At 46.1% G+C, this 25,922-nt stretch overlaps 1 protein-coding gene across 1 annotated transcript in view; it reads left to right on the plus strand.

Annotated features, from left to right (window-relative positions):
• Nucleotides 1-2,807: 2,807 nt before the first annotated feature.
• Nucleotides 2,808-25,922, plus strand: part of LOC138960134 (uncharacterized) — a 102,699-nt gene continuing 79,584 nt past the window's right edge. The window contains exon 1 of the mRNA XM_070331887.1: nucleotides 2,808-4,082. Within this exon, the coding sequence (XP_070187988.1) occupies nucleotides 3,359-4,082 (724 nt within the window). The 5' untranslated portion in view covers nucleotides 2,808-3,358. The remainder of the gene's footprint in view (nucleotides 4,083-25,922) is intronic.

Raw genomic sequence — 25,922 nt, forward strand, 5'->3', positions numbered from 1 at the left:
ACACACACAGACAGACACACACACACACACACGCACATACACCACGACCCTCGTCTCGATTCCCCCCTCTACGTTAAAACATTTAGTCAAAACTTGACTAAATGTAAAAACACCAGCTTGGCTGTATTCTGTGAGTAATGGGACATTTTTCTAAAATTTCTAAAACAAATTCTGAATTTAGTGTTTTAAAATCGACGGGCGCGAGTGAAATCTTTAGAGGAAGCAGGCAGACTGGGTTGTTGTTTTTGTGCATTGTCTAGGTTCAAGTCACAGCAGTGATCTTATTAGCCCATAAGAGCGTAAACATATCAACTGAGATGGCGAGCTTCGCAAGAAAAATCGTTTGAGGGAAGTAATATTCACCTACTTGGGCAGGAGATTAAAATTGGTTGCGTCCCTTGTTTAGTCCAACAAAGCCGCTACACAAAAAAATTAATGTCATGTGAGCTTCGCCTTTTGCAAATCAGTAAACGTTTGGCAGTTCAACTGTACAAGGGATACAACCTATACTTACTCGTAACCTCTTTCGCAAGCTGAACAAAGATTACTCCCCTTTGCTGTGTAAGGGTACACTGATCTAAACATTTTGAGATCAGTGGTAAGGGAAGTAATCTTTGTTCAGCTTGCCAATAACTGACTAAGGTTGTAAGGTTGTATATCCCTTGTACAATCGAGGCAGAAAAAAATGTCATGTTATGGTCTAGGAAGTATTTGACAGTTCATATTCCGGGATATGACTTTACCAATCTGCTAAACGGTTTTTGTGTCATACGATTTGAAAATAATTCAGAACCTCGGTCATAAGAGCATCAAATAGTTCACTTCATTTATTTTGTCATGTGCTTTTAAATTTATTGTTCATATAGTAGGTTGAATGTCTCCAAACATGTTGTTCTGCTTGTTTGTATGTTTGTTTTGTTGCTTTTGATTTTTCTTGCAAACTGCGAAATAAATATTGCATACGAATTCAAATGCGAGTGTAATAATATTATTGAAGCGTTTCGTAAATGGTTTGTGCACGCGGTTTGTCCGTGTGCACGCGTACATGTGTCTATGCGGGTCTGTGTGTGTGTGTGTGTGTGTGTGTGTGTGTGTGTGTGTGTGTGTGTGTGTGTGTGTGTGTGTCTGTCTGTGTCTGTCTGTGTCTGTCTGTCTGTTTGTCTGAGTGTTTGTTTCTGTGTCTGTGCATGTGTCTGAATTATTATCAAACTAGTGTCATGTGCCTGTGGTTTTAAGCGAGCGGCACGTGCAGGGCGTGTCGCACAGGAGCTGCACGTCGCACTGTATGCACTTCTTTCATGTTTTATCTCACGCTCTCTGCCGGCCTGCTTTGATAGCCCTTGTGTGCATATCTGTTACCATGCCCCCCCCCCCCCCCCCCCACCCCACATCCCGACTCACACCGCCCTGTCTCTCTCTCTCTTTCTCGCTGTCTATGTATCTCTCTCTCTCTCTCTCTCTCTCTCTCTCTCTCTCTCTCTGTCTCTCTCTCTCTGTCTCTCTCTCTCTCTGTAAACTAAAGTTCGTTTGTTCGTTCGTTTGTTCGTTCTCTCTCTCTCTCTCTCTCTCTCTCTCTCTCTCTCTCTCTCTCTCTCTCTCTCTCTCTCTCTCTCTCTCTCTCTCTCTCTCTCTCTCTCTGTAGGTTGTAAGATTAGGCTTTGCCTAAAACCTCTATCCTTTGGTAATAAAGTTCAGTTTCAGTTTCAGTTTCAGTCTCTCTCTCTCTCTCTCTCTCTCTCTCTCTCTCTCTCTCTCTCTCTCTCTCTCTCTCTCTCTCTCTCTCTCTCTCTCTCTTTCTAAAATAAAGTTCGTTTGTTCGTTCGTTTGAAGTCGGACAAGTGCCGTTTCAGTCAGTGTTGGTACACGCATTTCGAAGGTTGGAGAGATTCACAGACGGAACAAATGTTCGTAGCCTACAATTAAAAAGAAATGGACTTGAAAAACCTACATTCGTCACACACACAAGAACCGTAGGTGCATTGACCAAACGAACACAAAGTGAAAAGTGAAACGGAAGCAGTCAAATGAACACACAAAGACAAAACTGAAACAGAAGCAGTCAAATGAACTAACAAATACAAAGGTGAAATAGAAGCAGTCAAATGAACACACAAAGACAAAACTGAAACATAAGCAGTCAAATGAACACACAAAGACAAAACTGAAACAGCAGCAGCCAAATGAACACACAAAGACAAAAGTCAAACAGCAGCAGTCAAATGAACACATAGACGGACACAATGGAAACAGCAGCAGTCGGCAACTGAACACACAAAGACAAAAGTGAAATGGAAGCAGTCAAATGAACACACAAAGACAAAGTGAAATAGAAGCAGTCAAAGGAACACACAAAGAAAACTAGAAAACCGCGCACCTGATAAGATCAGGCCTTCGACGCGGAAACCAAAAACATACTCGAGTCTTTTCTGCAGTCCGGGATCTAGGGATAAGCAAAACCGTTCTACTGCTACATTGATAGAACAAAAACAAACAAAAACTTTGATAGAACTGTGTGTAGGCAGTAGGCTACCCCCATTCCCAGGGTGTTGGCCAAAGATCTTCTACTCCTAGTGTAGCAGTGTAAGATCTTTGTAGGGGGGGGGGGGAGGGGGGGGGGAGGGCAGTCTTTTCATTCACTTCATCATACACGCTGCTATGGTACAAAGCCGTGGATTCGCCGTACCACTAAAAACTAGAGCCTCTCTCTATCCTCTGTCCGTTCGGTTTAGCGCTTTTAGTGTCCTGTTCCTGCTTCTTCGCTGCGTAGTAAGGCGCAGTTCCGATTAAAGCGGGTGTGCGCGCGCGAGGCAAAATCACGCTGCCCACAGATTTGATGGCGCTATCACTTGTGTTGCTACTCTGCGGGTCGCTGGATTATCGTCGTGTTTCTTCCTGTCGGCCGTTGTAATGTCCTTGGGAAACTGTCGCGCGAGATAAAGGCTCGCCTGTTGCCATTATGACGTGGATAGCGCAACTCACTGCGGTGGTGAACGTAAGATTAACTGAGAGTGAAACGGGTGTTTTTAGTTGTCCGTGATGGAGTTAGCTTCTCTTGAAGGCTAATTGCGCAGGGGATGTTGCTTTTTGTGTCTGTAACCACCGGGGCTGGTGTTTCTGTGATTGTTTTTCAGTAATCGACAGTGTGAAAATGTGCCAATAATTGAAGGCGGAGCTTGCTGTGTGTCCGTTGGAATGGAGATGCCTGTACAGCGCGGCTAAGCCAACTTCTCGTTGTGACGTCATCGTGGAAGGCAGAACCGTGACGCAGCGCGGCCAGAAGCTGAGAAACGCCCCGTCATCAGCCCCTCCGTGGACCTACCCCCCTGCTCTGTGCACCTTGACCCTCTCCTTCCCCAGGATGCCGCGTGTCATCCGCATGACGATGGTGGCCGCTGTCCTTGTGGTCATCGTGGTCACTCTGGTCAGCCTGGCCGTGTCCAACCCTGTCCACGAGCCACTGGTCAAGCGCGAGCTTCCCAAAAACAACCCCACCCATCATCTGTCCCCTGGTTCACTCAACCATAACCAGCTCTCTCCTCTCGCGACTAGTTCCCTCGGCAACCGTGAGCGTCCTGCAAACCCACCCACCCATGACCAAAACTTTCAGGATCTTCCCAGCAACGGCCCCATCCCTATTCAAGTTCCTCCGAGTCACGGCAGCCGGTGTCTGGTTGTGGAGAACCCCGGACCTTGCGGCTCTGGTCCTAGCTGGAGACACGGGATCACCCTTCCCAACCTTTACGGACACTACACATTGGAGCAGGCCTTAACGGAGCTCCAAACAGTCCGGGACTCGCTGCCTGCGAGCAGTTCTTCGAGTGACCTCGTGACACAGTTTCTGTGCACGTTATACCTGCCTCCTTGCCCGGCGGTTGTGGGCCAGGGTGGGCGGGCACCCTTGCCCCTTCCTTGTCGTCCGTTGTGTGAACTTGCCCGAGAGGAGGTGGGCCGGATGGTGGGCTTAAGGACTCAGCAGGTCGTGGAGTTGTCGTCGTCATCGTCATCATCGTCGTCGTCGTCTGCGTGGCCTAGCAGTATTCGTTGTCATATGTTTCCTACGGAAAGGTGTTACGCACTTGCAGGTAGGTTGTGATTGCACATTAAGATTATATTGCCGTGACTGAAAACATCGTAATTGCTATGTATGAGCAGACTGTGCTTAATTGTTTTGTTTATAAGGTGTTCGTATTGTTTGTCATTTCTTTTGTTTTGCTTTTATTTTTCTTTCTTTCTTTTTTTCTTTCTTTCTTTTCTTCCATCCTTTCTTTCTTTCTTTCTTTCTGATTGTCTGTCTGTCTGCTTGTCTGTCAGCCTGTCCGTCCGTCCGTCCGTCCGTCTGTCTGTCTTTTTCTCCGGGTCATTTGATTGTATGGTTTTTAACTGCTGCTTGTTTATGTCGATCCTTTCTTCCTTTTCCAGTCATTATTTTGTCTTTCTGTTTTTGTTCTGTTTCTTTTCTTTTGTGTCCATGTTTTAACGTCATTCTTCCCTTCTTTCTCTCGTACTTTCCTTTCCGTCTTCTGTTTATGAGACTGGGAGTGCAGAGTTGTATTTCAAACAGAATGGGAGAACAGAGGCTGCTCCACCAAACGTCTACTCACATACTCACTGTGAGGTCCATGGGAACGTTAGTGTAAGTGCATCATAAAGACTACCAAACAGACCCTCATTTCCGTGTTGCCTTTCAGTCTCTGTGAACCAGAGCCGGCTTCACAGAGGTCATTGTTGGCCCTGGTGTGACTATGAAATTGCTGTCATATTTACGCTTCCTCTATGCGGGAAACTCCCTGGCATTGAGAGTAGAGGGCACCAGTATAGGCCTACTATTATTTAGCTAGTTTTAAAGAGAAAGACCTCACTTCAAATTCCGACGGTATGCATGAAAACTTGAACAAGGGATAAAAGTACACTTTAAAGCAAGTATAATAGTTGTTGGCACCGCATTGACCAATTCTGTATCTCCTGTCCAAGTTCTGTTCACGTTTGCACTTAATTATGTATATATACTGCATTGAAATGTCATCTGATTCTATCGGTTATGACGTTCACTTGTTCTGGAAAACCGTGCAGAGAGAGTATTCGTGCTTACAAACATAATTGTACTGTCATTCGCCATACTGTGTATAACATGAATTAAGATATAGTTGTGATAAGACTGTTACTGTACTTGTTGCCCTCAACAACCACTATGACGTAAGAGTTAGACGTCCCGGGGTCCTTAATGACGTCATTTCAATGTGTCTACTTCCCTCATCCTCGGTATCAAGACAAGCTCCGTATGGATTACTGCACACGGGTACCTTGGAATCTAGGTTCACGGAGCAGATGATACATCTTTCCCCCTGAGCGAAATTCTTAGCGAACGTGCAAATATTTGAACACGTGGCAACGGATAACAATGCTTGATAACGCTTGTTGTAATACAGGCCGGGTCGACAGAGTGCGGAAGACGAATTGAGAAAGGCAATCACGAACCGAAACAACTTTGTCAGATTTGTAAACTTACGCACGATGTTTATCCGATGTTCTTTGATACAGCAGGGAAGTCAGTAGAGTGTAAATGAATGTTTCGAGCTTGTGCCAAGTGTTTGACAAGCCGAGTTACAGAGAGAGGGGGATGGGGGCAGAGAGAGAGAGAGAGAGAGGGGGGAGAGAGAGGTGGGAGAGCGCACACGCACACTCATACACATACAAACACACACACACACACACACACACACACACACACACACACACACACACACACACACACAAAGTCACGCCGCAAAAATCAGCACAAAGGTGCAATGCTGAGGCCCAAAATAGAGCCGACAAAACACAAGGAAGACCTTGACAGACAGACAGATAGACAGACACAAAACACACACACACACACACACACACACACACACACATACACACACATACACACACACACACACACACACACACACACTCAGACACACACACACACACAGACAGACAGACACACACACACACACAGACAGACACACACACTCACACACACACACACACACACACACACACACACACACACACACACACACACATACAAAGTCCCGCAAAGTCAGCACAAAGATGCAATGCTGAAGCCCAAAATAGAGCCGACAAAACACAAGGAAGACCTTGATAAAACAGCCCATAACTCAATCTCCTTTAGCAGTCGTTTCTATTTCCCCCATGGCGGGGCTTTTTCTGCTTGCCTTAGTGCACATCAATGAAAAGTGGAACCCCAACTTCCGGTGAAAATGTCATGCGCCCTTGCTGCTTCCCTTTCCGTCTGTCTGATTGACGAAAGATATCTCCACGAACAGAAGAGTGCACAATGAAAAGAAAGTGGGTTGTGTTAATTTGTCTGCTGCGTCTTGTAAGCAAGGCAGAGGCACGGTAAACAGTTTCTCGTGGCTGCGTTTTTGGCAGTAGTTTTGTTTGTGAACATTAACAGTATCAATGGAGTACAACTTTTTTTTTAATAAAGTCATTAGCTGAACTGCACGAGCTCACCGAATCAGCGTTTTCTGCCAAATTTTGATCCATAAAATAATGTCTCGCGAAATGTTTTCTGTCTTGAGCAAAACTTCAGTCAGTTCATTCAGTCTTTTATGGCTGATATGATTGTTTTAATCATAATCAGTTGACTTCTGCAGCAACCCCGCTCGAATGTTATTATTGCGTTGTAGAAAAAAATATATATTGAATCGGTAAACAGACGTAAACAGAAAGTATCATCATAACAAATCAACTCTTTGTATTCCACACATTTTTCTTCCTATTTGTTTCTGTTCTGTTCTTTCTTCCTTTCTTCTGATTCCAAAAGAATTAATATTCTTTTTTCTGTTAAAGTCAATTGAAATTATCGATCGAGGAATTAGTACCAAGCGTTTTTGTGTCCGTCGTCGTAGACAGTTTCATTCAATCTACGAAGACTCACATCAAAAGTTTGATAGGGGCCTATATTAAATAATCTGTGCATATAGTGGAAGTGATAGGGACGGGGGTGTGTGTGTGTATGTATGTGTGTGACTGTGTGTGTGTGTGTGTGTGCGTGTGTGTGTGTGTGTGTGTGTATGTGTGTGTGTATGTGTGCCTGTATGTGTGCCTGTATGTGTGTTTGTGTGCTTGAAAGTGAGAGAAAGTAGGCGTGATTCGAGATAGGGCGCGGAAGGGAGGGGGGGGGGGATATACAGCACGTGCTGATGACCGCTAGATAGTGTCAGCACTGTCTCATAACTGTCATTCACCACGGCAGTGGAAAGTACAAGCCATGGAAAATTTACATTCATGCAGACATTCTGAACAAGAGGAGATAAGGCGGGCAATAGGAAGAGGGTGGGGTGGGCTGGTGGGGGGTTTGTGGAGAGAGAAGAGGCCGATTGGGTGAAGTAGGACAAATTATCTTAATTGGCCTATTCACCTTTGCATCCTTGCGCATATTAGATGGTTGCTCTAAACAATCGCTTCATATTTGTATTTAGAGTTGCACGTGCGGAGGGGGTGTGGGGAGAGGTGTAGGTGGTGGGGATATCTAGGTGTGTATGTATGTGTGTGTGTGTGTATGTATGTGTGTGTGTGTGTGTGTGCGTGCGCATTCGGGCGAACGTGCGTGCGTGTGTGTATGTATGTGTGTGTACGTATGTGTGTGTGTGTGCGCGCGTGTGTGTGTGTTTGTGTGTGTGTGTGTGTGTGTGTGTGTGTGTGAGAGAGAGAGAGAGAAAGAGAGAGAGAGAAAGAGAGAGAGAAGGCTGAAAAGAATTAAAAATAATCGGTATCCTGTGGAATTCCCTAAACTGAAAATGAAATGAAACAAACAGACTTATGGGCGTGACCACTCTCAGTACATCACAATATTTAGAAGACAATCGGAATCAGCCTACGTGTACAACATTGGAGGAAATACCGCACACGCGCTACATTTATTTACCCCAGAGCTGGCAAGTATATTTGCTTGGTCTGTTGGTGGAAATGGGTTCAATGCCAAATCTGCCGGGGTCAGTGCAAGAAACACCAGCCGCGTCTGATCAGAGATAGACATTGACGGACGTGTTTCTGGGCCAGTGGGTTAATGAGCAAGGGTTTCCTCTGCTTAGTCTACTGATCCTTTGGTACTTTTCGGATACAGTGAAACCCCCATTTTAAGACCTCCAAAAATCTGGTCTTTAAAAGGAGGGAGTCTTAAAATGGGGGTAAATATACAGAGGTTGTGAACAGAAAGTCTGATGACACAGGGTCTTAAAAGGGAGGGGGTTCTAAATTGGGGGGGGGGGGGGGGGGCTTAAACGGGGGGTTCCACTGCATAGACACAGACACAGACGCATGGAATGACCTCCCTTTCTCTTTTATAGTTTGTTCTTTTATTTTTCCGTCGAAAAGTGAGGGGAAATTTAAGTGTGAATGTGTAGTTTTTGGGGGTCTATTTTCCACCCTGTTTCCCACGTCAAAGTTGAAATAAGAAAACAAGCTAATAGGCTGGGTGCAGGGTTTTTCCTTTCCTTTTTTTTGTAGGGTAGTTTCCCATCCGTCTGTCAAACTCAAAACTGAGACGGAAAAAACTAAATATAAGGCCGCCGAAGTTGAAAAAGGTCACGGTGGACGGTGAAAATCTCGACCGTTAATTTCCGGCGGTAACAAACGTACGAGTGAAGTACGAGAGCAGTTGTTCCCGTCGTCAGTCAGAACATCACCATCCGTGAAGCTTGAAGGTCACCAAGCCCATCAATTAAAATTCGGGTAGGATGGGTATCTCTCTTGTCTGAAGAGATGGCGCTTCTTCCGGTGTGATCTTGGTGGGTGGGTTTATTTGTTGGCCGGGAGGTGGGGGAGGCGGGGGAGGTGTGGGGGTAGGGATATGGGAAGAAAGACAGAAAATTGTTGGGTTTTTTTATGGAGATCATCTGCTGTGTTGTTCAGAAATTCATGCACTTGTTCAGAATACTGTTCGTATTTTGAGGCAACATGTGAAATCACGGTACTGAACTTGACCATCCAACATGAATTTCCTACACTGATTCAGTTGGGTTCGAGGCCGCTAAACCGACCGCTAAGTCTCCGCCACTAACCCCCCACCCCCCACCCCCCACCCATCCCCCTCCCTAACCCCCACCTCCCCTCCACTCCACACACCCACACAGGGAAGGCTCTTTGCCCACACCGACCCAGTCTCTCCCACCCACCACGGTTTCGGAGAATGCTGAGCTCGTTAGAGATAATTGGTGTGGGTCAGTAGAAAGGATGGTATTAATGCGGTCAGTCTGCTCAACAATGCTTGACCAATGGCCAGAACCACTGACCTGCAGACCGTTTGCTGAGAGTGGTTTGGTCTGGGGTACCCTCTGCCTCTAATTAACGTCCATCTGGTGACCGGTCACTTCGCCCTAAGACAAAGGAAATGTCAGAGAGCGAGGCGGGAGGGGAGGGACAAAGAGAGAGAGAGAGAGAGAGAGAGAGAGAGAGTGGGGGTGGGCTGAGAGAGTCAGACAAAGAGACAGAAACAGAGACAGAGATAGGGAGAAAGAGAGAGAGATAGAGAAAGAGAGAGAGAGAGAGAAGTCAGAGAGAGACTGACAAAGAGAAATAGCCAGAGACAGACCGAGAGAAAAATAGAGAGAGAGAGAAGGAGGCAGAGAGAGAGAAAGACTGAGAGATAGCGCAAGAGAGAGAGAGAGAAAAGGCTCAGAGAGACAAACAGAGACAGACACACAAATACACAGACACACAGACAGATGGATGGATGGATGGTTTATTGTTTATTGTTGTAATCATTGAATTGATTTTTACCATTTGTAGACATACGAAATTGGTGCATGAAGTCGAAAAAATACAACAACAAAATTGCATAAACGGCAAGACAGGAGAGAGAGAGAGAGAGAGAGAGAGAGAGAGAGAGAGAGAGAGAGAGAGAGAGAGAGAGAGAGAGAGAGAGAGAGAGAGATCAAATCAAATCAAATCAAATCAAATCAAATCAAATCAAATTTTTCGAGGGTTGTGGCATAAGCAATACAACGAGCTTTTTTGCAACCAGCCCTCGCCAAGAGGGGAGACTAATCTAATCACATATTTACACGGACATTAACAAAGAAAAAAAGGTAGAGAAAAACAACAACATATGAATATTTACACATTACATAATGTAGTGGAGGAGTGGAAGGGGTAGTAGAAGTAGAATACACGAAGCCCAAGTCCAAGCGTCTTGTTTCAACTTTTTATTCAAGAAAACAATGCAAGGAAACGTAGAGGCCGAAGGCGAAACCCGTAGACAGCAAAGCAAGTGTAGTGTCGTGTTCAGCTGCTAGGAGCGAATGCATGCTTATGGCGGTGTCCGGCCTATACTTATAGCCCCGGCGCGGACTGCACAGAAAGCACCGCCCGCCGAGAATAAAAATCGCCTGAATACGGCCAGAAACACGGAATCTGTGTTTCTTACACTTGCTTTACCCTACGTTATTTAAACAAATACATAACCAATCATAACAAACAATACATCAAATTAAAGCTACGACCTTTAGCTTTCCATTGCAATAGATCACATTTCATAAAAACTTATATTTATTTAGTATGATGCAAAAACAATGGTCCTAGTGAAGGCACTGAACCAACTTCAGTGCGGAAAATTACAAAACTCTCTAAACTGGAATAATGGACAAACTCATAAATCATACAGATAAAAAGAAGAACCCTAGACAAACATCATGATATGCGTTACTTGGGGGAAAATTATACATTGACTTAGTACGAAGCGGTAAAGTCCGAAAGTAAATGGAATCGGCTAAATTCCTGCGCGAGTACCTGTCTGCATAAATTAGCAATCTTTGCAGAGGAACCAAGCATCACTCATTACAACCAAATCCTTATAAACAAACTAAAATCATATGCAACATAGGTACGGGATATGTAATAGTGATACAAAAATGACAAAACAATGATTGAAAAGACAAAGATGAGTTTGTGAGAATCAATTTCTCTCAACGATACATGAAAACCGGTCAAGGTCAGAGTGACGCTTTGGTCAGTTCGAAGCATTATCGTAAATAACACAATAATATGCAGCCATCCAGCCTAATCAGTGACTTCTATGCAAACCTAAATATAATTAGGACCGTATCAAAGATAAAAGGGACTTTGAAAGATAGAAGTTAGGTAGATATATAAAGAAAGGTATTGTATTAGAATTTGCGCCGGCAAGGTGCGCGCGCATCATCGTATCGTCTGCTATGGGATGGGTATCCCGTTTGTACTGTACACAAGGCTGTTTCGCTATGCGATGATTAGAGTGTTTAGGGTAGCGAAGTGCACTTTGCTACATCCCCCCCAACTCTTTTACATATCAGCGGCCGCGCTGATTTTAAGAAAACAGGAAAGCCTAAGGGCTGAATTTATCAAACCATCTTAGATTATTCAAAAAGAGAAAAATTGCGAAAACTTTGCCTATGACTTTCACACATGTTACTGAGAAAATCGACAGTTACAAAAACATGTTCTCGTGATCAGTACCAGCTTTGCTAAATCAAAAGTGAGGCCTGCATTTTACAAAGTGTCTCACATATGATCAAAGTACTGCGTCAAAAACATAAAAGTGCAAACAATCAGGAATTTCATGGGAAAACATTGCTACAATTATCAAATTTTCTCCACTGAGAAAAAGTAACACAAAACCATACAAAAATGCAACCTTCATCCCCACCAATCCGTTTAGTTGATAATATAGGATTTCTCTTTCAATGTGTGTTCTTGTATGCACAAGCTCAACACTCACAAAAACTCTCGCTCACGGCTTTACAGTAAAGGCATCTTACTATATCACCACGTCATGAGTTAGATACGAGTTCATTACCCAAAATATATGTCAACCTAATTCCCGTTCATCAATTGTGGGGGTTTCTGCGCCTAAATCGTAAATAGGTAGCTTTACGGGCCAATGGCACTGAGGGCTTAACTTTGGACTTTTAACCGACTACTATTCAGACCTTACTGATCTCCAGAAATATTATGTGATGAAAACGGGGAAAAAATCTCAACGATACACATGGGTTACGATACACTCGCGAGTTTTATGTGCAAAACATTATTTAGCCCAGTTGAATGCTAGTACTAGTAGAATTGTTCTTTAGCTGAATCAGTCAAATTCAGCCTACCGAGTAAACGATCATTCAAAAAATAAAATCAAGTTAATTGTTACCTTGCATGCAAGCAATTCGTTGTGACCGGCGAGGTGCTGGTACCGGTTGAGCAACAGGTGCAGGAGGAGGCACAGCAACCACAGCCGGACCCGCAAGAGCCGCAGGTCTGGGCCTTGGAAGTGTGATCCAGAGTTCGTCATCACTGTCACTCTCAGAGTCTGTTTCACTCGGCACTGAGGTAGCCGAAGACGGTGTATCCTCGTCTTGATTGTCAAGAGTCTCGGAGGCTGGCAGCAAGTCCTTTCTATTGACCGCTCGCTCCGCGCCACCAGCTAAAGGCGCGACGAGGTAGACGTGCTGATGTTCAGCGACGCGGCAGGTCACTCTGTAGATGTCTGGCTTCCAATAGTCCTGGATTTTGTTGCGCCCCAGGACCCGGTTCCGCAGGTAGACGTGGTCGCCAACGTTGAGGCCGTGGTCTGCAGCGCGTCTGTCAGTGAGCGCTGTCCTCTTGACCACCGCCTGTTGAAGGTGGTCAAAGGCCTTCTGATGAGCCTCTGTCAAACGCAGGCGATGTTGCCGCACCCAGTCGATGGTGCCGCTGGCTGCTGGGGCTGGGAAGCCCAACATGTCGTCAACGGGCAGCCTGGGTTGTTGCCCGAAGAGCAGGAAGTGTGGTGCGAAGCCCGTGGACGCATGGGGTGTGTTGTTGTAGGCCTGGACCAGCTCCGGGAGATGAAGGGGCCACCTGGTCTTCTGCTCGTGGTGCAGGGAGCGTAACAGGTTATGCATTGACCTGTTAAACCGTTCGCACTGGCCGTTGCCTTGCGGATGATACGGTGTGGTGCGACTCTTTTTGATGCCGTACATGTCGCAGAGTTCCTTTATGAGTTTGGATTCAAAGTCTCTGCCCTGGTCACTGTGGATTCGCTCCGGAACCCCGAAGCGCTGGAACCAGTTGTTGACCAGGACTTTCGCCACCGTCGCAGCTTCTTGATTCCTGGTGGGAATCGCCTGTGTGAACTTGCTGAAGACATCAGTGAGGACGAGGACGTTCTCGCGGTTGTCGCTGGCAATTTCTAGCTTGGTGAAGTCCACGGCGAGGACCTGAAGAGGGCGGCTGGCCAGCAGAGGCGTAGAAGTGGTGTGGGTCGTCGAGGGGAGACGACCCATACAGCAGCGCTGACAGTTGTCGAGGTACTGCTTCACCTGGCTGTACATTGCTGGCCAGTAGACCCGGGACCGAAGAAGTTGCATGGTTCTGTCGTAGCCCTGATGACCCATGTTGTCGTGTAGCATGGCTAGGACATCTGGACGGAGTGTTGACGGCAGGACGAGCTGGAACTGGGGCCCGTGGATGGAGTCAGTTACCTTTCTATAGAGGACGCCATCTCTCAGATAGAGACGGTCGTGCTGTTGTACAAGGCTGCGCAGCTGACGGTCTTGGCCTGTGGCAGGTTTGGTGGGCCAGGTCGTTAAAACAGGCCCGATGGTGCTGTCTTCCCTCTGAAGCCGTTGTAGTTCTGTGGACGACAGCCGAGGGAAGATTGTCTCGGGCTCTGCTTTTGTGTCTGGATGATGGAAGGCGGGAGCGACGTTTGGGATGGCGGCAGCCTGTCGCTCGCAGCAGATTTGTTGCGCTGCTGCCAATTCAGGGGGGAGGGAGGTGGACGTCGTGGGAGAGGGAAAAGACGGGGGCATCCTGGAGAGGGCGTCAGCGGGGTTTGTTTTCCCTGGCTGGTATCTGATCGTAAAGTTGAACTGAGCCAGTTGGGCTGCCCAGCGCTGCTCCAGAGCTCCGAGGGGGGCCGTTTTGTAGTGGACCAACGGGTTGTTGTCCGTGAGGACGGTAAATGTGGCCCCCAGCAGGTAGTGTCTGAATTTTTCGGAAATTGCCCATTTTATTGCCAGGAATTCCAGCTTCATGCTGCTGTATGCAGCCTGGTTTTTCTCCGTCGGCCGCAATCGTCGACTTGCGTAGGCGATGACTCTGCGTCGTCCTTCCTGTTCTTGGGAGAGGATGGCGCTAAGTCCGTCGTGGCTGGCGTCTGTCTCCAGGATGAAAGGCTGCTTGAAGTCAGCGTAGGCAAGGACTGGGGCCGAGGTCAGGGCTCGCTTCATGGCGTCGAAAGTGGCTTGATGAGTGTCTTGCCAGAGGTGCCTCAGGTCTGTTTTCTTCTTCTTCTTGGTGCCTTTTTCGGCCTCTGCCACCAGGTCGTGCAGAGGACCCGCGAGCTTCGAAAACTTGGCAATGAAGCGCCGGTAATAGCTTGCGAACCCGAGGAAACTGCGGACTTCAGTGGTGGTCGTGGGCGTAGGCCAGTTGACCACGGCGTCGACCTTGCCGGCTTCACAGCTGATGCCCTCTGCCGAAATTGTGTGGCCCAAATAGGTGACCTGGCGGCGAAGGAACTGACACTTGTCTGGTCGGATCTTGAGGCCGGTCTTGATGAGACGTTCCAGCAGGCGGTCGAGGTGTTCCAGGTGCTCGTCAAAGGTCTTTGAGTAGACGAGGAGGTCGTCCAGGTAGACGAGCAAGAACTGGAACAAGAACTCTGACATGGTGGTCTGCATAAGACGCTGGAACGTGGCTGGGGCAGAGATGAGTCCCATGGGCATGCGTGTGTATTCGTAGAGGCCCATGGGGGTGACAAACGCCGTCTTGTGCTGGTCCGCCGGGTCCATCGCAATCTGGTGGTAGCCGCTGGCCAGGTCGAGGGTCGAGAAGTATTGAGACCCCACCAGTGCGTCGAAGGACTCCTGGATTCGTGGCAGCGGGTAGGCGTCGCCGACTGTCTTGGAATTGAGCCGGCGGTAGTCGACGCAGAGGCGGATGGAGCCGTCCTTCTTCCTGACGATGACGATTGGGGCAGCGTAAGGGCTATGGCTCTCTGTGATGATATTGCGGTCGAGCAGCTCCTTCAGATGCTCTTGCACCTCCTTGAAATTGTTTGGGGGAATGCGGCGGTAAGGCTGGGCGACAGGTTTGGAGTCTGTCGTCCTCAATTTGTGGTGGACGGCGTCGCAGTAGCCCAAGTCTGCTGGAGTGGTCTGGAACGCGTCAGCTCGTTTGCTGAGCAGCTCTTCGAGACGTTGCTTCTGGCTGCTGGTTCCATCAAAGTCTGGCAGATGGAATGGAGCTGGTGCCGGTGTTTTTGTGTCTCCTGAAGACAGGCGCTGCGTGGAGATGACTAGCTCGTTGACTGTAGCGCTGTAGGTGACGTCGGACTGGCTCTCGACTGTGTCAGTGGCGTGCAGTGTGGCGATCGGCGTTCTGGCAGGCAGCGTCTTGTCCTCAGGAGAGAGGTTTGCAATCCTGATGAACCGGCAGGAGGGGTCCCCAGCGACCAAGGTGGGGACAGTCAGCAGACCGCCAGGAAGGGGATGGGAAAGAGGAGAAGCCAGCAATTGCCGAGTGTACCTCTGGTTGCTGGTAACCCGGATTGTGGCCATGGAGTAGGCAGGGATTGAGCAGGGAGTGGAAGTCCGAGCTAGACCACGTGTTGAGTTGCGATCTAGTCGAACTTCCCGGACAGCAGCTTGCAGGGAAGGAGGGAGGTTGGACATCTGGGGCAGGCAAGTTGAAAGGACGTTCATGCCCACCAAGACCGGCAGTCGCTTCTTGCGGTTCTGCATGAACGGCTCGGTAGGCTCCTTGACGACAAGGACTGGAACATCCTTGCAGAGGTGGCCCAGGATGGAGATGTCGACGACGATGACCCCGGAGTAGGGAACTTCAGCGCCGTTGACAGCTCGAAGGGTGACATGGCAGGCACTGATGTCGCAGTGGGCGAGATGCTGGGCCACCCTTGTGTCGGTGACGGTCGTCACCTCACTGCCTGTGTCGAGTAGAGCTTCGGCCGGGCGTCCGTTGATTGAGATATCGGCAGTTGGACACTGGCCGGTGAGTGATGTCTTCTTCTTCCTACCCCCCGCTGAATGTTTTGTGACAGCGGGGGTTAGAAGTTTCCCTGCTGCTGGTATGACTGCTGCTGGTGCTGTTGTTGCTGAGGTCGGGGCCGATGCCGCTGTTTGTTGTGGTATCGCTGTTTCTGGAAGCAGTCGGATTCCCGGTGGCCGACTCTGCCACACCAGTTGCACTGGGGTTGATGGTTCTGCTGTTGGTGATGGTGGTACGTCGGTGCAGCTGGTGGTGGTTGTGACGCCAGTTGTAGCTTGAGGGACTCTGTCTCCGTGGTGAGGGCAGCGATGCGTGCTTCGAGCCTTGCGATGGAGGGGTCCGGTGCAGCGAAGACTTGTTCAGCTGTTGCTTCAGCAGGGCTATCTTCCCGCATCCATCGCATGGCCTCGCTGGTGACCTCGTCGAAGGTGGCGGCCGGCTTTTCTCGCAGGAAGCGGCACATGTCACGCTTCAGGGATTGTGGGTGGAGTCCTGTGGCGAAGGTCTTGCGCAGCGTATTGTCGTTCAGTGTGTTGGCCTCGGCAGCATTGGTCTTGGCCCACGCAGCGCGTAGGTGGCTGGCGTACTCGCTAACGGACTCGCCGAGACCCTGTTGTCGCCTGTGGAAAGCGGCAGCCAGTGCGACACTATCTCGCTGGTCGCCCCACGTCTGCTCCAAGATGGCGTAAATTTTGGCCGGCGTGTTGACCTCTGCTGCTGGTCGCCTGATGACCTCCTGTCGAGCCCTTCCGTCCAGCGCTCCAAGGATCCATGCCGCTGCAGCAAGTGCAGGGACCGTCTGTAGCTGCAGGATCAGCTTGGCCTCCTGAATAAAAGTCTCGGCGCAGTCGCCCTCGCCGGTGAAACGCCTCAGCTTGCAGAGCCGCAGGTTGGGGGTGTTTGCCTCGTCCGCCATGTTTGCCTGTACTGTCTTCTTTCAGTTGATGCTTCTGTACCCTGCTCGCAGCGCCAAATGTAGTGGAGGAGTGAAAAGGGTAGTAGTAGATGTAGTAGTAGATACACGAAGCCCAAGTCCAAGCGTCTTGTTTCAACTTTTTATTCAAGAAAACAATGCAAGGAAACGTAGAGGCCGAAGGCGAAACCCGTAGACAGCAAAGCAAGTGTAGTGTCGTGTTCAGCTGCTAGGAGCGAATGCATGCTTATGCCGGTGTCCGGCCTATACTTATAGCCCCGGCGCGGACTGCACAGAAAGCACCGTCCGCCGAGAATAAAAATCGCCTGAATACGGCCAGAAACACGGAATCTGTGTTTCTTACACTTGCTTTACCCTACGTTATTTAAACAAATACATAACCAATCATAACAAACAATACATCAAATTAAAGCTACGACCTTTAGCTTTCCATTGCAATAGATCACATTTCATAAAAACTTATATTTATTTAGTATGATGCAAAAACAATGGTCCTAGTGAAGGCACTGAACCAACTTCAGTGCGGAAAATTACAAAACTCTCTAAACTGGAATAATGGACAAACTCATAAATCATACAGATAAAAAGAAGAACCCTAGACAAACATCATGATATGCGTTACTTGGGGGAAAATTATACATTGACTTAGTACGAAGCGGTAAAGTCCGAAAGTAAATGGAATCGGCTAAATTCCTGCGCGAGTACCTGTCTGCATAAATTAGCAATCTTTGCAGAGGAACCAAGCATCACTCATTACAACCAAATCCTTATAAACAAACTAAAATCATATGCAACATAGGTACGGGATATGTAATAGTGATACAAAAATGACAAAACAATGATTGAAAAGACAAAGATGAGTTTGTGAGAATCAATTTCTCTCAACGATACATGAAAACCGGTCAAGGTCAGAGTGACGCTTTGGTCAGTTCGAAGCATTATCGTAAATAACACAATAATATGCAGCCATCCAGCCTAATCAGTGACTTCTATGCAAACCTAAATATAATTAGGACCGTATCAAAGATAAAAGGGACTTTGAAAGATAGAAGTTAGGTAGATATATAAAGAAAGGTATTGTATTAGAATTTGCGCCGGCAAGGTGCGCGCGCATCATCGTATCGTCTGCTATGGGATGGGTATCCCGTTTGTACTGTACACAAGGCTGTTTCGCTATGCGATGAGTAGAGTGTTTAGGGTAGCGAAGTGCACTTTGCTACAATAATATACACAAATATAAAGCGTCGTATATGTAACGTAGTGAAAACAATGCTGAATACACATGCATGAGTAAATGTGTTATTAAAGCTTTGAGTGTTTTTGTGTGGATATAATGAACACTGATGCTTTGGACAAATGAAAATATAACTAAACGAAGTCTTCCATCACTGTGATTTTTCGTAATTTTAACATTAAATACAGTTAAAGGTGTTTTTTGAAAGTATTGAGACTCATTGGGACTCTCACAAATTCCGGGAGAGAATTCCACAGGACGCTACCAGAATAGGCTAAGCTTGATTTGAAGAGATCTATCCTTGGAATTGGGACGTTATAACTTTCGGTTTGGTTTGACTTTAAAGAGAGAGAGAGAGAGAGAGAGAGAGAGAGAGAGAGAGAGAGAGAGAGAGAGAGAGAGAGAGAGAGAGTCTGGAGTCTGGAGTCTGGATGGTTTATTGATTAGGCCTTGGGCCCATTTCAATTCGGGGTGTACAAAGTTTCAACATTCATGCTTCATGAAAAATAATCATAGTAATATTAATCATAATAAAAATCATCATCATCGTAATGACAGTCGACATGGCGACAGTGGAAACAGGCATTTACAACAGCAAAACGTTTGAAAAAGGACAGTAATGCATCAGCACAAAATCCAGTCTCTGTCGCACTTCACTCATGTCTCTCTGTCATCCTTCCGTCCATCCATCCATCCATCCATCCAGCCAACCATCCATCCATCCATCCATCCATCCTTCTATCCATCTCATGTCCCTCTGTCCTCCATCCATCTAATCATCCGTCTGTCTGTCCAACCATTCATCCGTCATCCATCTATTCATCCCTCCATCTATCCCTTCACATGCCCTTTCACACGCAAATCTGCAAGCAGTTATATATATGCATAATCGTTGCATCCCTGATACATAGCATCACATTAACGTTTTCAAAAAACAAAACATTATTACTATTTTTTTAAGCAATCGACAAAAACAACAAAAATAGCATACACATAAAACAAGATCGTGCAATATCTCATATTCACTGTACCCACTCACTGCGTATTTTAAACGCGTTCATGATGAAGGTTGCAAGTCTAAGTAATATTGATCTGTTTGGTGTCGCTAGAAGTAGCGCCAGTTTAAAGCTTGATGGACGGTTGTAATATTTTGCAGGTATGTAGTACTCACGAATATCAGCATATTTTGGACATTTCAAAACAAAATGAATTTCATCTTCGGTCTCGTTTGCGCATAATGGACACAAGTAATCTACAGCTGTTGACGACCGAGAGAGAGAGAGAGAGAGGCACAGAGGGTGGGGGGGGGGGGGTTACCCGCTATGGGAGTCTGCTAAGATCTGCTAACCATTTCTCACGTTTACACATGTTTTACCCCAACGTTAGTTCATAGATCTATGCAAGTGAACAAAACTCCAAGATGAGTACCGGACCTCAAAAGCACCCCAAAAACATCACCATTCCAGAGCTCGATATGATATTAGCCTCAAAACTGGCGATCCCTTCAACAACAACAACAAACAAGTCGCGTAAGGCGAAAATACAATATTTAGTCAAGTAGCTGTCGAACTCACAGAATGAACGCAATGCCATTTTTCAGCAAGACCGTATACTCGTAGCATCGTCAGTCCACCGCTCATGGCAAAGGCAGTGAAATTGACAAGAAGAGCGGGGTAGTAGTTGCGCTAAGAAGGATAGCACGCTTTTCTGTACCTCTCTTTGTTTTAACTTTCTGAGCGTGTTTTTAATCCAAACATATCATATCTATATGTTTTTGGAATCAGGAACCGACAAGGAATAAGATGAAAGTGTTTTTAAATTGATTTGGACAATTTAATTTTGATAATAATTTTTATATATTTAATTTTCAGAGCTTGTTTTTAATCCGAATATAACAGATTTATACGTTTTTGGAATCAGCAAATGATGGAGAATAAGATAAACGTAAATTTGGATCGTTTTATAAATTTTTATTTTTTTTTACAATTTTCAGATTTTTAATGACCAAAGTCATTAATTAATTTTTAAGCCACCAAGCTGAAATGCAATACCGAAGTCCGGGCTTCGTCGAAGATTACTTGACCAAAATTTCAACCAATTTGGTTGAAAAATGAGGGCGTGACAGTGCCGCCTCAACTTTCACGAAAAGCCGGATATGACGTCATCAAAGACATTTATCAAAAAAATGAAAAAAACGTTCGGGGATTTCATACCCAGGAACTCTCATGTCAAATTTCATAAAGATCGGTCCAGTAGTTTAGTCTGAATCGCTCTACACACACACACACAGACACACACACACACGCACGCACATACACCACGACCCTCGTTTCGATTCCCCCTCGATGTTAAAATATTTAGTCAAAACTTGACTAAATATAAAAAGACTCGCCAACATTTGACGGACATCCATCTGTTGACTTGGCAGGGGGAAGAAAACAGCAAGGTACCGCCAGCAACAATGGAAAGGTTTCGGACGGTAGAAAAACATATGGATGGTTCAAGAACTCGAGGAGTGCGCATTCTGCATTTCCCATGTGAAATTCACCGTGCCATCTTCGCAGGTCAAGCTGTGGGCCCTTTACTCACACTTGAGGGCCTGTGTGCTTCTGCTCGCAGGTAGTACAAATGATTTTGTAAGTTGAAATTCTACTTTAATAATGGGTGTATTAATTTTGTCTGCAGCAATTTGAACTTCGCTTTCAGCCCGTCCTTAACTGAGCTCGAAGTCGATTTCGTGAAGTCTTTTTTTCACCGAAAACTCAGTACGAAAGCTTCATGCGGCCAGCTTCGTGAAGTATACTTCGCGTAATCGACTTCGCCCAGCTAAGGACAGGCTTTAGCCCTGTGCTGTATATTTCACAAGTGGTATATATTTTACCCGTTAGCGAATTCCAGAGGGAAAATCATATCTCTGCCAGGATGACGCGAAGATTAGTGTTGATGTCAGAATTCATTTTTCTTTGTTTGCCATACTGCTCTTTAGTCCATGTGTCCATAATTCAGAGTTGAGCGGTCTTTTTTGCTGGCGAAGATCAAATGCTGAAGCGCCAATGTATGAATAGCATGGGGAATATTTTACTGTCGATGAACACTTCCGGTTTGTTATTTTGCCTTTTGTGGCCATTCATTTTTGAGTAAGAAACGAGGGTGTTTCATGTTGAAAAGGAGCAGGTCTTTCTTTCCTAAGAAGAATATTGGAGTAGTTTTGTTGTCAGAATCAGCGTACTTGTTATAGGCTATAAGGCTTTTGAGCCCTGCACGACGACACAACAATAACTCCGGAAATGACTCGATCTGTCGGGATTATACGGATTGTGAAAGAGTAAAACCTCTTGCGTTTAGTATGCAAGCTTTCTACATGTGATCCTCGTCCACGTGTTTTTGACACACCCTTCGCTCTTGGCTGGCCTATGAAATGTCATTTTCTTTTTTGTATTTGGTGTTTAACGTCGTTTTCCACCACGAAGGTTATATCGCGACGGGGAACGGGGGGAGATGGGATAGAGCCACTTGTCAATTGTTTCTTGTTCACAAAAGCACTAATCAAAAATTTGCTCCAGGGGCTTGCAACGTACGTAGTACAATATATTACCTTACTGGGAGAATGCAAGTTTCCAGTACAAAGGACTTAACATGTCTTACATACTGCTTGACTAAAATCGTCACAAAAATTGACTATATTCTATACAAGAAACACTTAACAATGGTAATAATAATAATAATAATAATAATAATAATAATAATAATAATAATAATAATAATAATAATAATAATAATAATGGACATTTGCTATAGCGCATAATCATGTATATGCTCAATGCGCTTTACAATAACTAGAATTAACATAACTAATAATAAAACCATACACAATGAACAAGACCCACAATCTACATAACATAGCATACTCAGCATACTCCATGCAAGCAAACACAAAAGCTTAACACACTCCAAGCACGCAAGACCAAGCAAACAGGGTAAAGACAAAACAAAGTCACACAAGCAAACCCATACAAGCAAAATTAATAGAGAGAAACAGAATCCGTTAGTCGCCTCTTACGACTTGCTGGGGAGCATCGGGTAAATTCTTCCCCCTAACCCGCGGGGGGGATAAAATGTCCCTCTTTCACAACCCATACACCGACAGAGTGATTTTCTGAGTTCGTCTATTGATCGATATGAACAGCGTATAGTTCTCGCAGTGGCAGTGCCGTGCCATCTCCCGTTCGTCACTGCACTGTTTCCTGGACCCTCCACAGTGTGAGAGGGCGAAAACACTCTTTGTTCTTCCCCCTGCAGGGCAGTATGGTATTTTCTGCATCGTCTTCCTCTGTGTCAAATTCTCTTCAGGGTATTCTGTCTTCGTGGCATTCTTCTGAACTCTCAGCCAATCTGTTTTCACTTCAGTGGTCATATCATCCTTTTCTTTCCCCCCCCCCCCCCTCTTCTTATTCTTCCCCTCCTCCTCCTCCTCCTCCTCCTCCCCCTCCGTATCGTCGCCATCATCGTCCTTCTCCTCATTTCTCTTTTTCTTTTCGTCATCCTTTTATTCGTCTCCTCCTCCGTCTTCGTCATCGTCGTCCTTCTCCTGTTTCCACTTTATCTTCTTCTTGTCTTCTTTGCTCCCACTTCTTAATCTTCTCCTCCTCTGTCTTCGTCGTCAGCATCGTCGTCCTTCTCCTCATTCCTCTTCTCAGTTCTTCTTTCCTCCCTCTTTTTACTCTCCTCCTCCTCTTTCTTTATCGTCGTCATCGTCGTCCTTCTCCTCATTCCTCTTCTTCTTCTTTCCTCCCTCTTCTTACTCTTCTCCTCCTCTGTCTTCATCGTCGTCATCACCGTCGTCTTACTTCTGTTTCCTCTTTTTCTTCTTCTTTTCTTCTTTCTTCCCACTTCTTCATCTTCTCCTCCTCTGCGTCGTCCTTCTCCTCATTTCTCTTTTTTTTTCGTCTTCCCTCCCTCTTCTTACTCTTCTCCTCCTCAGCCCTCTGCCTTCATCAGTCGTCATCGTCGTCCTTCTCCTCATTTCTCTTTTTCTTCTTCTTTCCTTCCTCCTTCGCCGTCTTTTCCTTCGTCTTCATCCTCTTCTTCCCCTCCTCCCAATTCCTCCCACTTTATTATTTCTTCTCTTTGATCCTTCTTTTCGTCTCACCTCTTCCTCTCTCTTCTTTCCCCCTTTCTTATGTTTTCTCTTTCTTCCTCCTCCGACCCCCCCCCCCCCCTCCTCCTCGTCCTTCTTCGTCTCTCCTTTCCTCCTGTTCTCTTCTCTCTTCTGCACACTCTATGTTCTTTTCTCTTTGTCCTCTTCTGTCTTCCTCCTCTACCTCTTCTTGCTTTTCTTCTTCCTTGTTCCTTGTTCCTTTGTTTTCCTCTTCTCCTGCTCGTCATCTTCTATGCACTCTCCTCTTTTTGTTGACTTTTCTCATTCTGCCTTCATCTCCGCCGATTCCTTTGCCTCTGTCTTTTTTTTATATTGCGTCGCCTACTGCTCCTCCTCCTCCTCTGTATCTTCGTCCTGCTACTCCGCCTTCTTCTGTTGCTTTGTTTTTGATGAATGTATTCGTCCTGGTCGAGTCCCCTTTATCGTTACTCGGCATCAACCTAATTAGGCTTAGCCACCATGCAAACCCATCCCAGCAGACACTGAAGCATTAAGATGGTTTATCCGCTTGCGAGGTTTTGCTGATTGGTTGTTCTCGCTGTACGCTTTTGTTCGTCTTTTGATCTTAATGGAATTCTACGAGCCTTTCATAAGAAATCATTTCCATTTCCATTCGTCTTTTGATCTTGGTGGAATTCCACGAGCCTCTCACAAGAAATCATCTCCATTTTCATTCATCTTCCTCGATGCTCTTTAGTTCCTCCAGATTCAGTTTGCGTACAGGCGTTCTTGCACAGCATCCACCCAGGTACTTCTACCCTTATATTTTGCCCGAGGCTGCAGATCTGGCTGTCTGGGTGTCGTTTAGCACCTGTGAGCCCCACCCACACATACCTGGCGTCTACCTGTAGTTATTCTGGCTTTGAATGCTGCCAGAGCTTACCTGTCAAGTCTTTTGGTCTTGTGTTGTCTGCCACATCTGGAATTCCTGACCCCATTCTGTTATCGTGGCCCCGTGGGTCAGATGAGGAGTGTAGTCTTTACAAGTTTTTCTGTCTCTCTGTCTCTGTTTCTCTGTCTGTCTGTCTCTTTGTCGCTCTGTCTCTCTCTGTCTCTTTCTTTCTTTCTCCTTCTCTTTCTCTCTCTCTCTCTCTCTCTCTCTCTCTCTCTCTCTCTCTCTCTCTCTCTCTCTCTCTCTCGCTCTGGTTCTCTTTCTCTCAGTCTGAGCAAAGAGTGTAGCCCTACGGTCCGTAGGGCTACACTCTTTTGTCTGAGTCTGTCTCTCTCCCCCAATCTCTCTCTCTCTCTCTCTCTCTCTCTCTCTCTCTCTCTCTCTCTCTCTCTTTCCCCCTCTCTCTCTCCCTCCCTCTCTCTCTCTCTCTATTTTTTCTCTCTCTAGCTCTCTCTCTCTCTTTCTATCTCTCCCCCCTCTCTCTCTCTTTCTCTCTCTCTCCCTCCCTCTCTCTCTCTCTCTCTCTCTCTCTCTCTCTCTCTCTCTCTCTCGCTTGTTTGTTTGTTTGTTTGTTTGTTTGTTTGTTTGTTTGTTATTGTCTGTTTGTCCATGTACCTGTTCTTGACTGTTGTGTTGTTTTTATTGACAATGTAGACATTGTTGTTTTACCTTGCTGATGACAATAACACATCACAGTGGCAAAGTGTCTTTCTCTCCCTCCGCCTTGCTTCTCCAAGTTTCTTTCTTTTCTTGCGGCAATTCATCTTTTTTTCCCTAGTTTTGATTTTTGTTTATAAGCAGTCTGAGTGACCGACAGAGCAGTAATTGACTACTACCTGGATGTTGAGTGCAGTAGCGTGGAGATCGCCCATTGTTTAGAAAAGACCACCCTGCAATGCCGGTCTGCGTGTAAAATGTTGCCTTCCAGGGTAATGGTGGTCTCAACATCCTTCATGGAAAACACATGAATATGATGGTGCTGATATGGTTTTGTTTTCAATGCATATATGAAAGCTGAAACCTAAGTCTTTAATATGTCCACCAGCTTTCTTGGCTCTAGTAAGACTGTGAGTTGTCCGACTGCATATGTAATTTGAACTCTATCCTTTGTACACCTGAGCTCATGATATACAGGTTGGCTTTGTTGTTTCACTGCATGTGGAATCTGAACCCTAACGATTGACTGTGACCACATGCGCCGTTTGCCTGTGTGTTGTTTTGGAGGGATTCCTGCCATCGTTCAGTCGAGCATGTGGCATGGTTTCATTCTTGATCGTTTCCAATGCTTGTGTTGTGATTTTAGGAGCGTCCTTGTCTTTCCAGGTCACGAGCTATCAAACAAAGGCCCGTGTGTGTGAAAATATTTGACTTTTATAAAAGTCATTGAAAACAACATAGTAAACCTCAAACAAGTTGCGTAAGGCGAAAATACAACATTTAGTCAAGTAGCTGCATGTCGAACTCACAGAATGAAACTAAACGCAATGCAACGCAGCAAGACCGTATACTCGTAACATCGTCAGTCCACCGCTCACGGCAAAGGCAGTGAAATTGACAAGAAGAGCGGGGTAGTAGTTGCGCTGAGAACGATAGCACGCTTTTCTGTACCTCTCTTCGTTTTAACTTTCTGAGCGTGTTTTTAATCCAAACATATCATATCTATATGTTTTTGGAATCAGGAACCGACAAG

Source organism: Littorina saxatilis, linkage group LG2 (assembly GCF_037325665.1).
Source record: "Littorina saxatilis isolate snail1 linkage group LG2, US_GU_Lsax_2.0, whole genome shotgun sequence".
NCBI lineage: Eukaryota > Metazoa > Mollusca > Gastropoda > Littorinimorpha > Littorinidae > Littorina > Littorina saxatilis.